General features: G+C 35.6%; 1 protein-coding gene across 2 annotated transcripts; it reads left to right on the top strand.

Moving 5' to 3' along the window:
• Positions 1 to 2,495: 2,495 nt before the first annotated feature.
• spaca4l (sperm acrosome associated 4 like) lies at positions 2,496 to 14,109 on the top strand. 2 transcript variants are annotated; one of them, XM_059349101.1, is made up of 4 exons: positions 2,496 to 2,658; positions 12,009 to 12,119; positions 12,739 to 12,989; positions 13,367 to 14,109. In XM_059349101.1, exons 1-3 carry the CDS (start codon positions 2,607 to 2,609, stop codon positions 12,960 to 12,962), a joined length of 387 nt encoding a protein of 128 aa, XP_059205084.1. In that variant the 5' UTR covers positions 2,496 to 2,606; the 3' UTR covers positions 12,963 to 12,989; positions 13,367 to 14,109. The 2 variants fall into 2 exon arrangements, with proteins under 2 accessions (XP_059205084.1, XP_059205083.1); XM_059349100.1 differs by having other exon boundaries at positions 2,497 to 2,658; positions 12,739 to 14,109.
• Positions 14,110 to 15,086: the final 977 nt, after the last annotated feature.

Below are 15,086 nucleotides of genomic sequence, written 5' to 3' on the forward strand. Positions count from 1 at the left end.
GTCACACACTGTGTGTACCGCCTCAGGGAAAAACTGCAGATGATTTTAATAAAACCTGAAAAATCTGGTAGTACTTCTTCTTATTGCTTCCAGACAGTACTTTCACATACTTGCTTGTCAGGTAAAATATTATTCTGAATATCAAGGGTTTACACAAGGGTAGACTGTGTGTAATTTATGCACAATCAGTTTCAGTGTGTTCTGCAGAGGTTATTTCACTACAGTAGTGAGATGGTGTTGGCTCACAGTGCTCACTAACAGGAAGATCCACCAGGACATCAGGGTGTGGCTTTTATTTTCTTTTAATTTCCTTTTCTGTCTTTTTATTTTTTATTTTTAAACTCTGCTATAGTGGAAAAGTATTCAGATCCCTTACTTCAGTAAAATACTAATACCACACTGAGAAATTACTCCACTACAAGTAAAAATCCTGCATCCAAAACTTACTTCAGTAAAAGTACAAAATGATCAGCATTAAAATGTACTTAAATTATCAAAAGTAAAAGTGTTTGATATGCAGAATGTTTTATACATTTCAAATATATTATTGGATTATTATTAATATTGATGTATTTATGTAATCAGCATTTCACTGTTGGTCATGGCTCATTTTAAGTACTTGATATACTGTTATGTGGTTTAAATTGTAATATTAATTTTAAACTGATCATGGTTTTCATGTTAAATCTCGAACTACAAACTAACTAAAGCTGTCGGTTTAATGTTGTGGAATAAAAAAGTACAATATTTACCTCAAAATGTAGTGAAGTAGAAGTATAAAGTTACATATATGGAAAGTACAATTACCTCATAATTGCACTTAAGTACAGTACTTAAGTAAATGTACTTAGTTACATTCAACCACTGAATATGACCCTGTTATACTGTAAATATACAGCTGACCTAAAAACGTGCTACTGACAGAAGTCCTTTCCAATAATTAGGTGTGTTATAGAGCAGGGGGCTTCAGTGTTTTTCAATTCAGGGATCTTTTAACTGATAGGGAGCTGGAGCAGGGACTCCCCAATACATTATGCTGTATAAAATTGTGGTAGATGTTAAAACAGACCCACAGTTACATGTAGCGTGTAACATAGCTTGTTACGATGCACACAACACTAAGCTATGTTTGTGTCTCAATCCAGTGTGGCTGAAAACAATGCCTATACACTAGGGATAATAATATGAATACAGCTGATTGGCCAATATGTTTCAGCAATACGTAGCTAACGTATGTCGTTATGGAGAGATGGCGCAAAGTGATTTAGCATAGGTTAGATTGCACCAGGATGGGGTAATCACGAGTAGCACAGCAGTTAGTCATCAATGTTGTGTTGTGGTGTATTTTTGTTTTTTACTAGTATGTTTCATTCATGGTAATGTGTCTTTTCCCATAGGGTGTCAGGAGGTCCTCAGACCAGTTTCCAATTCACAATAAAAATAAATACATTCAAAATTGGATTTTTACGTCTTTTTTTCTTTTCTTTTTTTTTTAACTTTTTGAATGTACATAAGCTGCAAGACTGCATAAAAAAATCAAGTATCAGCTTGTTTATTAATTATTATGATGCTACAGAGATGTTCCAACCTAAATATTGCTTTAGTAAAAATCTTTGTTTGGCACAGCCCCACGTAAAAAAACAGTCATGATAATTATTAATTATCACTATTATAACGTAGATAATAGAGTGGCAGCAGAGAAAGGTTGTTGTGTATACTGAGCTTAATTTCCTAACAAATATACCTGACGTGCATACACTTTGTCATTATTAAACCTGTTGACTCAGCTGGTTTTTAGAGGTTATGATGGACTTGGATATTGTACAGTATGTGGTGTTTTAACTGACTCACTCTGAGCAAGAGATGAAGTGGGTAACTGTACCCAGAGGACAAATAGTAATTATCCTGAATTGGTCAGTCATGTAATGTGTATTAAACAAACAGGTGAAAGAAATACATTTTATTCAAGTGGACGTACCAATAAAAAGCAATTACTGTATTCAAACCCAAAGGTATTATCAGTCCCAATCTAGATTAATTAATGTATTTAATGAGTTTATCATATGAATTCTGAGTAAAATCTTAATTAGCTATCAAATGGATATAGTAGAGTAAAAATACAATATTGGCCTTTAAAATGGGGTAGAGGTATAATGAGTAAAGGACATAACTTAAATAAATGTACTCAGTTGATTAAAGGGTCATTAAAACAACATTTATGCATCTTTTAGGACCACCAAAAAAACTATAAATTCATATCAAAATGTTGTAACGACACATGATGGTTATTTAAAATCGCTTACAAGCACTAATTCCCTGTTTTTCCCTGCTTTCCCTCACCTTAACTCCCAGCTGGAATGTTATGTCCCCTACCTGTGAATCACAGGTAGGGGAGTTTAAAAAAAAAAAAAAAAACTGGGTGGACTTTCCAGAAGACCTCCTCTGATTGGATAACGGTGACGTTTGGTTGGGAAGTGGAAGATTATAAATGGCGGAAAAAAAGTTTGCTGTTTGATCTGAGAATATAACGGTCTGAGTCCTCACAGGCAGACAACCTCTCCCGAAGAACACGACTTTGTAACTTTATTCCTTTCCTTTTTTCCAAGATGAACAGAATTATTCTGCAGCTTTTGGCAGTCGGATTCTGCTTTGCAGTCGGTAAGTAGAATATTCCAAATAATTGTGGTTTATTTATTTAGAAAATGCAAATAACTTTCCGTTATTTTAAAGCGTCTCACTTGTAAAAAAAGAACAAAACAACAACAACATCTAAACAGAATTTAAAAACTCAAATGCACCGGCACATTACTTCTTCATGACGTGAAGACATAAAAATGAAGCAACATTGAGCTTCCCTCTAAAGTTCTGGCTTGAAACTCCATACCAGAAATAAAACCGGAGATATTGTTAAATCTATTTAGTATAAAATAGTGAACTAGATATTATCCTCATTTTTACCTGTAATATGTTGTATATGCAACCTGTATTCATATTTGCAATATTTAAAATTCTGTGTTTTCCTTTGTTTCTTTGGGGGTCAAAAGTTTGATCAAGTAAGTAAAAGTTAAAAATCAATTATGAGTACATATAGGTGAGGTTGCGTTGACAACGTTATAACAGATTTTTTAACGGATATAATAGCCCAAGATTTCAGAGGGTTAAATATTTCCTCCGACAAAATCTACGTTTTTCTAATTAACTTTGCTGTTGCTTTGTTTAATTGAGGTTGGTTCCCTTAAGAGCACTGCTGCTGTGTATGCAGTATTTCTGTGTTTGGAAATTACATTTATTTCTGTTCAAGTTGTAGATGATTAGATCATGTTGAATTTCTAGATTTTTTTTCTGCGTAGAGCCATCATGTTTTCCATGATCTGATTTATTTTCAAGAAAAGTGAAAGGCTATGCTTGAAGTTTTATCCTGCCAAATTGTTTTGTGAGACTAAAACATAACTTTCTTCGGGCTACTTTGGGATGCGTGCATATGTGTGTTGTTTTTTAATACACTTCTTGGGAGTGTACAGTGCTCCGTGTTGAGGACTGCACACCCTGTAGCTGTGATTGGGTGTGTTCACTCTGTACACAAGAGATGTTCATATTTTTGGGGCAGGGGCACCCAAAGCAAGATGTAGCCGAGCCACCTTTTGTGAAAAATGGCCTCACTGTGATTTGAGATTACACTATAAATTTTTTTTGGCCATTGTCATATCATGATGTACTATTTTTTTCCTGATTTGCGGTGTGTTTTAGATGGAACAGATGACACTTGGTGAACTCATTTGACTGTAGCAGATAAGCTGTTGCACAGTGGCGGCTCTAGACCAGTTTTACTGTGGGGGCCAAGGAGGGGCCAGTGTTTAATCAGGGGGCACATTAAAAAAACGGCAAAGATGGTATTCAAGCATTCAAAACCTTTATTTTAGCTTTTTTTTTTTTTTTTTTTTTTTTAAATCTCATTGAAGTATATTTGGAAGATACACATTTTTATATATACACAAGGTTTTATTGCACAATTAGACTATCATACAATGTACACATTCTGGGTTCCTTTTGTGTACAATGAGATATTGTTTGAACAAAAAATAGGTAAGAATTGTTCAGTCGTTCATCATTATAAATGTATCATTTTATTATTAATTTGACACAGGGGCCAAGGGTTTCTACACAGGGGCAGTGGCCCCTGTAGGCCCCTGTGTAGAACCGCCACTGCCGTTGCAGCAACCAATATACTGAATTTTAAGTGGCTGACAAACAATGGAAATTGTTTGCTAATGCTAAGTGACAGGGTTAAAAATGATTAGCTTAGAGTAACTGACAAACGGTTGAAATAGTTGGCTAAAGTAACTGACAAACGGTTGAAATAGGCGGCTGAAGTAACTGACAAACTGGTAAAATAGTTAGCTTGAAGTAACTGAAAAACTGGTAAAATAGTTAGCATAAAGTAACTGACAAACTGGTAAAATAGTTAGCTTAATGTAACTGACAAACTGTTGAAATAGTTAGCTTAAAGTAACTGACAAACCAGTGAAGTAGTTAGCTAAAAGTGATGATTTAACAATTGAAATGGTTAGCTTGAAATAATGGACAACAAATGAAACTGTTAGTTCTAAGTAATGGATAAATATTTCAATTAATCAAAGCTAAAATTATTGGTGTATAAGTGTATTTTTCAAGAAAAAATGCCAAACATGCTCTGATTTCAGCTTATCGAATGTGAGGATTTGCTGGTTTTCTTCATCATATCCAACAGCAAATTGAATATTTGGAATGGTGGTCTGCTGAAACAAGAAATTTGAAGACACTAACATGGTCCCTTGAAATTTATAATGGGCTTTTTTAGAAGTGGTTGCTGGAAAACTATTAACTTGCAACCATAAGAAATGTTATCCTGCTTTTTAAAGGACTAACGTAACCTCCGACAATTGAACAGATCTCACAGAATGAGACATTGATTCCCACATAAAGTATCTGCAGAGTCTCCCTGTTTACCCTCTGTGCACATCCCAGGATTTACTCTAATACTGTTATTACAGGTTGGGGTGAGGCAGCTTGTCTTCTTCTTCCAGGCGTTATTCAGAGACTGAATCATGCTCCAACCTGCCAGCCACTGCATGAGAAATTCCTCACCTTGTAACAGTTGAGGCTTTGCCCAAGTCTCAAATTCCATTTCTACAGAGTGTCTATAGACTGGGCACACTATAATAGCTGTTTGTTCTTCTACTATTGTGTTTTGAGACTGTTGTAGTCCATTTTGTCATTTGGTTCCCTTAAGCTCTGTTTTTTTCTGTCTCCTGTTTCAAACCACACCCTTCCTTATGGGAAGTATATTCCCATCTTGGCTCCTTTTTAAAAATACTTTCAGGTGATATGTTTCACCATTTAGCCTGTAAATTCTTGACTGAAATAGTTGTTTATGACAAGAGTGATGACAAACGCAGATCATTTAATAGTGAGGTTTTACATCAACTCCACAGCTACACTACAACTACAAGTGACCGGGAGTCACACGTGTGCCTGACTGGGTGAAAAGTTGGTGATTTCAGATGGCAGTCTGGCTGATTTTCGGTGTCAACATGTTACAGACTACTGAAGTTTCCCCAAGCAGCAGCTGCCAGGGAAAAAAAACTTGGCTACTTTCGCATCCAGATGTCCGTAAATTTGTCAAGTTGGAAGAAGAAGAACTTTTCACCTTTTAATACCAATTTCAATTCTTTCTTGATCACACTTAGTTAAGTTTGATTGATGTGATTCTGCCATAAAAAAAAGGAAGTAATCCGTCTCCCCCTCCCTACAGTCTGGACTAATCCCATCATTAAAGGATGTTGGTATCGTGAGCTTCAAGGATATTTACACAACATACCAGACCCGCCTGGGTGTAGTTAGCCTTACATCGATGCGGGTATGAGATGATAATTGCCCCAATTCTGGCAGACACTTTGAAGAGCAGTCTACAGATATTTACCCTCACATCAACTTTCATAAACTTGTTTGCGTGTTAATCACATGATATACTGTATCATTTTAACTTTGCATGCGCAGTGGGTTTAGTGTTGCAGCACATGACTCACATTGTGAGTTTAATTTCGTGCTTGTTGTTGTTGTTCAGTTTTTCCTTCCAGTTGTTCCCCACAGGGAGCTCAGTCATTCAGGATAATACAAAGCTTTATAAAAAAGGAGCTTTTATTAGTTAATCAAACCTAAAAATTGTATGAGTCACTGCTCAGCTGAATATGCTGTTGTTGAGGTATGATTAATGCTGAGACTAGAGACACACTTGTTTGAACTAGTAAACTATTTTAAGATATTTTGCAACAAGTATGCCCTCAGGTGGAAATTTCGGGTAGTGACTCCTCCCAAAGTGCTGCAGACTCCCCGCCTACGACGCCACTATCAACCACATCAAAGTTTTTTTTTAGTCACTTTATTTATTCTCTTATTTTTAACAGGATTTTAGTCTCTTACACACACAGCCACTGTTAGTTTCTTATTTTCTCTCAGTCCCTTTTCGGTTCCTGAACATGTTCTTGTGGTAAAGTCTGAATGGCTGATGCTTAATGATCTGTAGTTTTAGTGATGGAGCAATAGAGGGCAGCATACCACTGACACTGCACATTGAAGGTAATAAGAAATGTGCCACGCCTCAGAGTTCAAACTGGTTCCTTGTTAATGTAAGGCAGAATAACTCACTGTAATATTTGAATATAACTCTCAAAAGTCACTTTTCTAAAGAATAATGCCCTCTGAATTCATTTATACTCTTATTTAAAGTATTTTTGCACTTTAATTCAATAAATCATAGATGCTACTTCTGCATATAGATATTGTTGTTTTTGTGATATAATATACATAAATTTCCCTACTTATTTATTATTTTCCTATAACTTCCTTATTTATATATATATACACTTATATTTCTAATCTAGAGGGCACCTGTACCTAAATTCTCCTCAGGGTTATGTCTTTCTGATTCTGACAGACAGACAGACACACTCTGGATTCTTTAAATAGATCCTTACGTGAGTAAAATGTTGTTTCTGGGACTTTTGTCTGTAACAAGAGTATTTCTACAATGTTGTTTTTCAACTTTTTTTAAGTTTAAGGATTTGAATACTTGTTTTTCCCTGACCCCGAACTTCCGGCAAATATCCTGTAGATGCCTTCCCTCTCAGGTGTGTCCTTGCACATGCACGTGCAACGAGGGCATGGATTATGGTGTGAGGGAAGTGACGCAAATGCATGACTTTCCAGTAATGAGAGAAACATTTTTTTCACTCCTGTTTACAATGAATGAGACCTCAGGCAGAGAGGACAAGAAGCCATCTGTGATGTGACAAATAAATCCTTCAGATATGTAGCGCTGCGTCACACCTGGCAGCATCCTCTACCTTTTGATATTTGTGAAAAGGGATGAACTAGTTTTTGTCCACATGCATACTTTATTTAATCTTTTATATACACAGCTTTGCTCTATACTAAGGTCACATCACATGCTGTTTTGTACAGAATCTGTTGTGCAATCAAGGACGGTGAGAATGGAACCAATTATATGTTGGGACACTTCTGCTGCAGTGAACAAACAATCTGTCCTAATTGAAGCTCATTAAGATTTACTGCTCCCATGTGATGTCACCTCCATACAGTCTCCGCCTGTCCTCATCTCCACAGTGAAGTTTTTTGTTCTGAAACAACTATTTGTTTGCGTAAATGTGTGTATTGTGTTAATGGATAAGATGACTAAGGATCAGGTCGGACTGGATTTCAGACCACAACACGTCGGTCAGCATTGCAGAGCGCTTAAGTGTTGTTAGGTGTGGCAGCACAGAGGTCATATGATACTTGGATTTCCTGTGATTTACTTGAACATTTGCCTGTGGCTTTTTGCTATTTTACCGTTTGCTGTAGTAACTTTGTAAAAAGCAAATAAGTTGGATATTCAAGGTGCCTTTTTGACTAGTTTCTAAAGGTTTTTAGTAATTCTGTATCTCTCAAATGAGGAAATAAGTCCTCTCTTACAACAGAATACACATTAAATGTATTTATAAAATAATATATTAGAAGGAGCCATAAGAGAAGACACAAGGATTGTATAAAGTCTCTAAATTGTCAGCTCTGTTTGAACTCGGGTGTAGCCGAAACCACCGTGACAGGGTGTGGGGCTGTTGTGAACAAAGCTGTAGGCGTGTATGTTTTTTGTTTTGTTTTTATCACTGAAGTTAAGAACTGGGATTATCTCATCAGTTTGATTGAAATCAGGCCATCCCACTGGATCATGGGGTTTCTTATTTTGTTACATGAATACAACTCTGACACATTTTTAATGTCAAATCCTCCTGTTCGGGGTGGAGTTTTAGTCGTTTCTCTACCATTTAGGAAAATGTGAAGCAGTCATTACGTTATCAAACATATCAGTGCATGTGACTTGAGTGTGAAGTTACTCATGAGTCAGCTCAGCATACATCTTACTAATGCATACAGCAAACAAATATTCTTTCGTCATCTGTCATATTGGAGTTATCCGCCCCTCTGTTGAAGTCATTGTGTTACGTGTTAAGTGGCAAAAAGCTCTTACCTCAACTTGTGACATTAGTGATTTATTTCAAGCACTATGTATATTACAAAACAATGAATCAATTAATCCTGGATGAGAATTACTCACTAAATTCTAGTGAGTTAATCAAAAAAAGAACTTACAACGCATTTTTTGTCACTTTTCTGACAAACATCTGCTGCTTCCAGCTGTTCATATTATATTATTCAATGTAATATAACACATAATATATTATATATTTTGTTTTTGGACTGTTGATAGGCAAACAGTTGTACTATGTCACCTGAAGTTCTTGGAAATTTTGACTATTCTGAAATTTTGGACAAAACAATGTTTGAGAAAATAACTGAGAACATGATTGGCAGAATAACTATTAAAAAAATATTTTATTTATTAAAAAAAATACTTTAAAATGACATTATATACCAGAGGTGTGAATTCAACTTTGTTACTCTGTTGTTAAATGTCATTACTTTTGATAAAGAACACACTATGACTCTAAAAATAATAATGTGTTTCAATTGTTATTTCCTACATCCTGCAGCTTTTTTAAATTAGAAAATAAGAGCTTTTTCTGTAACTATTACATTAGTCTTACTCAAAGTTATTTTGCTAAAAGAGTTGCTGGTTTAAATTCTCAACTTTGAGCTGCACAATGCATCTGAAGTAACTTCAAAGTTTGACCTTTACACCCGAGGAAACAGCCAATTATGTTTAAGGCACAAAGTCAAATAAATCAAAAGCAACAGACACTCCACATTTTTTACAAAACAAACTAAATATATTATATATGAGCAAACAAAATAAGAATGCAATCTTTCCAGACGCTGTTTTTTTAAACCACTGTGTACTTTCCGTTACCACTCAAGTCATGGGACGCTGATGTTCAAACTGGACCGACAGGTTTCTAACAACAATAGTTTTCTTTACTACTCTGTTACTCTTAATTGTTGAGTATTTTCCCTCCCAGTATGAGTCACAAAGTTTCTGCCACACAATGGCTGCTATTCTTTGAGGCTTTTATGAGCCACTGTAGCATCAGACTGCACTGAATCGGCTCTCTTAAATATATAAAAGATGGAAAGAATGATTGTTTTTTGATTGTCAGCTCCCAGGTTTGATCAGTTTTCTTTTTTAAAATTACCATGATTGGCAGAAATGTCTATAGACCCTCAAGGGAACTGATGGGCACCGCAGCTTCATTGCTTTAGAAATATTTAATTTGGATTGTGTCCAGGACAATGTTCCACCCACTTTTTAAAAGTTGTTTTATTACTCTATCAACCCTACAGCAAGCAATAAAGTTTACATGAACATAACAGGTGTTCCTCACAAACCTGAACTAATGAGATCACCTTTTTCACCTCAGCTGACTCAAAGTTTTCAGCCTCAGTTTGACTACTTGAATTAGCTGGGTGATAAGTTTTGTAAAATTACAGTGTCAGCTATTCATATCCAGTAACCCTCAAGTCACAGCATCCGCTGGGTTCATTTTATTTACATTTTCTCACTTTTTCTTTCAATACTTCAATATTTTACATACAAGTTTGCCAGGTTTTATACTCTATATGAACTGTATGTATACATGGTTATGCAGCTGCCATCCTTATAATGTTAAAATGTGATTTAGGTACAGATTTAACAAAAGAAACAAGATCAGAGTAGTAGAGGCAGAGCTGCAAAAATATCATAATAATGATTCAACTTGGCTTTTAGATTTGATTTCATATTTTCAATATTTGTGTGAGCTAGGGTTCCAAAAACGATAAAACAAGGCGTGGACGTAAGAGAGAAACTTACAGGAAGATATTAGAAAAACAATTTTGCTTCCTCTTCACCGTTCCAGAATTGTGGTGTGGTTGACGTCAATAAGAAATATGCATCTCTTATATCACCTTTTTGTTTTGAGAGTGGTATATTAACTAGTTATTCTATTAAGTTGTACCTGGCTCACTTCTTGTTAGTGTAAAAGTAAACTGAATTCATATATATATATATAGATAGATATAGATATATAGATATATAGATATAGTTATATAGATATAGATATAGATATAGATATAGATATAGAGATATAGATAGATAGATATATATCTATATATAGATAGATAGATAGATAGATAGATAGATAGATAGATAGATAGATAGATAGATAGATAGATATGATGATACATGATGCTATACAATCAAAATGAGTATATAGTGTATGCGGTAAACACAAAAATCTGCCGTCAGTTTCTAATTTTATGGTCAACATTTGCACAGACAAAACATATTTCCAGAGCCATGAAAGATGTGAAACGACTGGTTCGAAGACTTTGGTACTCTCCATTATAAGTAAACAGATCCGGGGGGGTAAAATTGTTTTTAAGCAGTCGCTGTGTATTAAAATTTACCCTTATAATTGGTTATTTTATTTTTTGATATTTCCTGATGTGCCTCATGTTCATCACTGCTCTGAAATACAGGTGCATCTCGACTTAATTTAATGTAAGCCATAATCATTATAATTTGAAGAAATTAAATAAATGAAGACATGAAATGTTTCATTCTGTGTGTAATGGATCTATATAATGTCTTATTTCCACTTTTTGAATTGAATTACTGACATAAATAAACTTTTCTATCATATTCTAATTATTTATTTTTATTTATTTATTATTATTGAGATGCATCTGTAGTCCCCAGTGAGTGCATTTTTTTAAACCCTTTCACAACTGGACAAACCTCTTGAGTTGATGACCCTTTTTAGACCTGTTATCTGTAATGCAGGCTTTTGTCAGCAAACCTTTACTATAAACTGACTTTAGACTTCCGCCATGCAAACTAATGGTTTGGATTGTAAAGGTTGTACACGGTGCAATTATCTGTCTGCAGTCTGTCTGGAAACTAACTACAGCTTGGAAAAGAAACTGGTCAAATGGCTCAGAATTTATTTTTATGGCTCAAAATCCATAATGAGAATTTTAAAGAAATCACACAAAATATTTAATTAGTAGTGATTAGATTAGTGGATCAAAAGAAAAATATATGGAGTAGAAGGATTACAAAATAAAGTACACATAACTTTGAGTGAGCGTGTTAAGTTAAACCCTTTTAGGCAAAGCGTAAAGATGTTTGAGTCAAGGCTGAATTGTGTGCTACCTGAACCTCCTCTGTGCTACAGGTCAAAGGTCGCCCCTTTGTCACTTCCATGATCGCTGACTTTAATCTCATAGTAAACCATGTAAGGCCTTTTTTAAAGGACACACTGCATAATCTGAGTGGATGGTAAACACTCAAACAGTCTCATCAAATGCCTTCATGAGAACAGACGTTTACTGGCCTGTAGATGCATTTATTGGTTTATGTTTTTAACTCCCTAACTATAGCTTGTTGCAAACCTGTTTATGCTAATTGCACTATTCTTCCTCTTTCCTCCTTGTCTCCATCCCCCTCCTCTCCTCCAACTCTCTGATACCAGGTCAAGCTCTGGAGTGCTACAGCTGTAAAATTGGCGTTGGGAACATATGCATAACCACTAAAAAAACATGTAAAGCTGGAGAACTCTGCTACAGTGGTGTGGGGACAGCAGGTAAGGAACTCGTCAGTTAAAAATCTCCCCAGACGACATTCTTCTAGAGGAAGGCTTTCATCAACACATGAAACTCCATTAGTTGTTCTCTCAAAATATATGTAATGCAATGAAGTAGATGAAACTTTCAACAAAAGGTTAAGACAAGGGTCTTTACCTCAAAGGGCATCTGCAGTTGCCAGGAGCAAAAAAAGATTGTGAAGTAGATCAACTAGTTAGTTCAATTAACTAGTTATTGGCAGCTTACAACCAGTTAGCTGACAATAAGCCTGAGTCACAACATATTCAACATCAGGTGTTGAGTGTGAAAAACTTTTGCCAGTGAGCAGAGATGTTGAAATAGTTAAATTAGCTTAAAGTAATGGATAGATACAATATTTAGCTAATGTGATGGATAAACAGCTGGAAGAGTTGGCTATAAGTATTGGATAATCAGATGAAAGAGTGAGCTAAAAGTATTGGATAATCAGATGAAAGAGTTAGTTAAAAGTATCAGATAAACAGCTGGTATTCATCCAACACTAACAACAACATGTAGATCACACGTCATGCTGTGTTCACAGTTTCAGTCAAACACAATAAACAATAGACACTGACTGTGTGCTTGCTGTCACTACAGCCACTTTCTTGGAAATCAAGAAGAAAGGCTGCCTAGAAGAGGCAATGTGCAACAAGACTTCAGAGACGACCCTCCCGGAATCCCTCTCCAACACCACCATCTACACCATAACAAAGACGTGCTGCGAAGGCAATCTGTGCAACGCAGCTCCCGGTCTGACCTCTGGGCTGAGCCTGACACTCGCCTCCATCATTGCTCTGTTCATGGCCAAGATCCTGGTTTGACAGAAAATCGACAGCTGATGACACAAAGTACACACATGCATACTCACACACATACACATAAAACACACACACACAATATATTGCACACACAGCAGCACTACAAAGATTAAATTATCTCCTCAGACACGAGTGTTTTCTTCCATATGGGTTTTTTTGTTCACTATTCTTGAGATGTATGATACTTCACTATACTTATAATTCACTCAAAATAAATTTCCACTTTGGATTATTATATTTAGTTGAATCATTAAGTTGCCCCAGGTCTCAATTCACTGTGGGAGACATTAATGCCCTACAATTAACTTTCTCTGCTTTAATAAGTTGTTTAGATACACTTATACAACACTTACACTTACACAACTTATTGAGCTCTAAAGGTGGTGTGATGTTTTGTTTATTTACAGGTTGACAGAACCAGTGTTTCCCTCTATTCAAGTCCTCAATACTCAGATAACTGTCTCCTGGCTGCAGCTCCGTGTATACCATACACACATGAAAGTGATAGTAGTTGTTCTCATCTTACAATTTGCAAGAACAGGAGTAATCACATTTCACAAGATGTTGAACTATTTCTATATAGCTTTCTGCTTTTGACCGACTGTATCGTCATTTTAGAGTCCTAATATTCAAAATATTTAGATTTTAAAGCTCAGATGACATTTCTATTAATCTCATTTATTGGCATTTGTGCACTTCATTATTACTGCGTAGCTGATGATGTAAATTGTCAGGTAGTGTCTGTGAAAATATGTCTTTTTGTTACGCTGGTTCTTGTACTTTGACATAAAAAAGCTCATTCAATTCTGTGTTTAACCTGTTTTTCTTTTATATATATATATATACTTGTGTCAAATCCTCACTGCACGTTACTCATAAATGTGGGGTAAAGGCTTCTGTTTATCTTGCTGGTTGTGAATGTATATATCAGGAAAACTTGATTGAAATCAAATCTTGTTTGCAGACTTTGAAATGTAATTGAGATTGCAGCAATTTTAGATAATACATTTCTTAAACTTACACTTTTAAACTGGCATTGTTCTTCAAAACAATAAATGTATCTGAATGTCTTTACAAATTTGGTTCTGTAGACAATTTGAAGAATGCAATAAATATTCGAACTGGGGGAAAAAAGGACCTCCTGGTGTGATTTGGTTTCTTCTTTCTTAAATGTCACTCATGTGGTTGTCCTGCAGGACCGACTGGTTTGTCAGGTTTCGACGCCAGCGGAGTTGCTGCTCCTGCTGCTATGAAAGTCCTCATCACAATGTCAGGTTGGCACAGAGCAAACATTTTTGGTGAAACAAACACCAATTTGGCAAACAAATTTGTGTTTTTTTTTTCTTTCTCCCCAACATATTTACTTTTTAGTAGACACCCGATGCAATAGCTTGAAGGTAAAAAATAACAACTAATAACTTCAGCCATTTTTCAGCTTAAAAGCCAAAGATTGAATTCATGTTGTAAGGGTTTCTCTCTCAGCTTCGTAAATTGGAAGTCCGGAGAAAACACACACTGGAAAAAAGTCTGTTCTCAATGCAGGCCTTTTATTAGGTCACGGGTAAAGTAATACAGCGTTGGACTCAGACTGACACAGCTCTGGCAGGTTCCCAGTCAGAATGAGCCCCGATATTAGTCATAATTCACATCTTTCATTCATCTACAGAAGTTGGACTTACACACAAACCGAGTCCTATTGGCCAGTTACCTAGGACATGGACAGGCCAACAGCTGTTCAAGTCTCTTCAAAGGTTGTGATACACAATGTGTGTGTGTTGTTGTAACAGGCGCGTATCTAGCCTAAACAAGATCACATAAAAGACACAGCTACAGTGAAGAAAAACACATTGGCAATCTGTCTTCTTACAATTTTCAAATATAACAATGTGATGGTAAACTGAATATTTCTGTTTTTTGCACTGAAACCATAAAAAATGTTTTGATGAGAAGCAAAGAGACTTTACTGGTCAATTCTGAGATTTTATTTTGCTTTAATATGTTTCATCCAGACTAGTGGAAGGAAAAAAAGTTTCTTGAACTACATATCTATTTGTGTCTATAGTTTTCAAAATGAAAATCCTACACCGACTAATACAAAAAAGAATTTGCTTAATGTAAGTCATCCAC

This window comes from Centropristis striata, chromosome 14 (assembly GCF_030273125.1).
Source record: "Centropristis striata isolate RG_2023a ecotype Rhode Island chromosome 14, C.striata_1.0, whole genome shotgun sequence".
Classification (NCBI taxonomy): Eukaryota; Metazoa; Chordata; class Actinopteri; order Perciformes; family Serranidae; genus Centropristis; species Centropristis striata.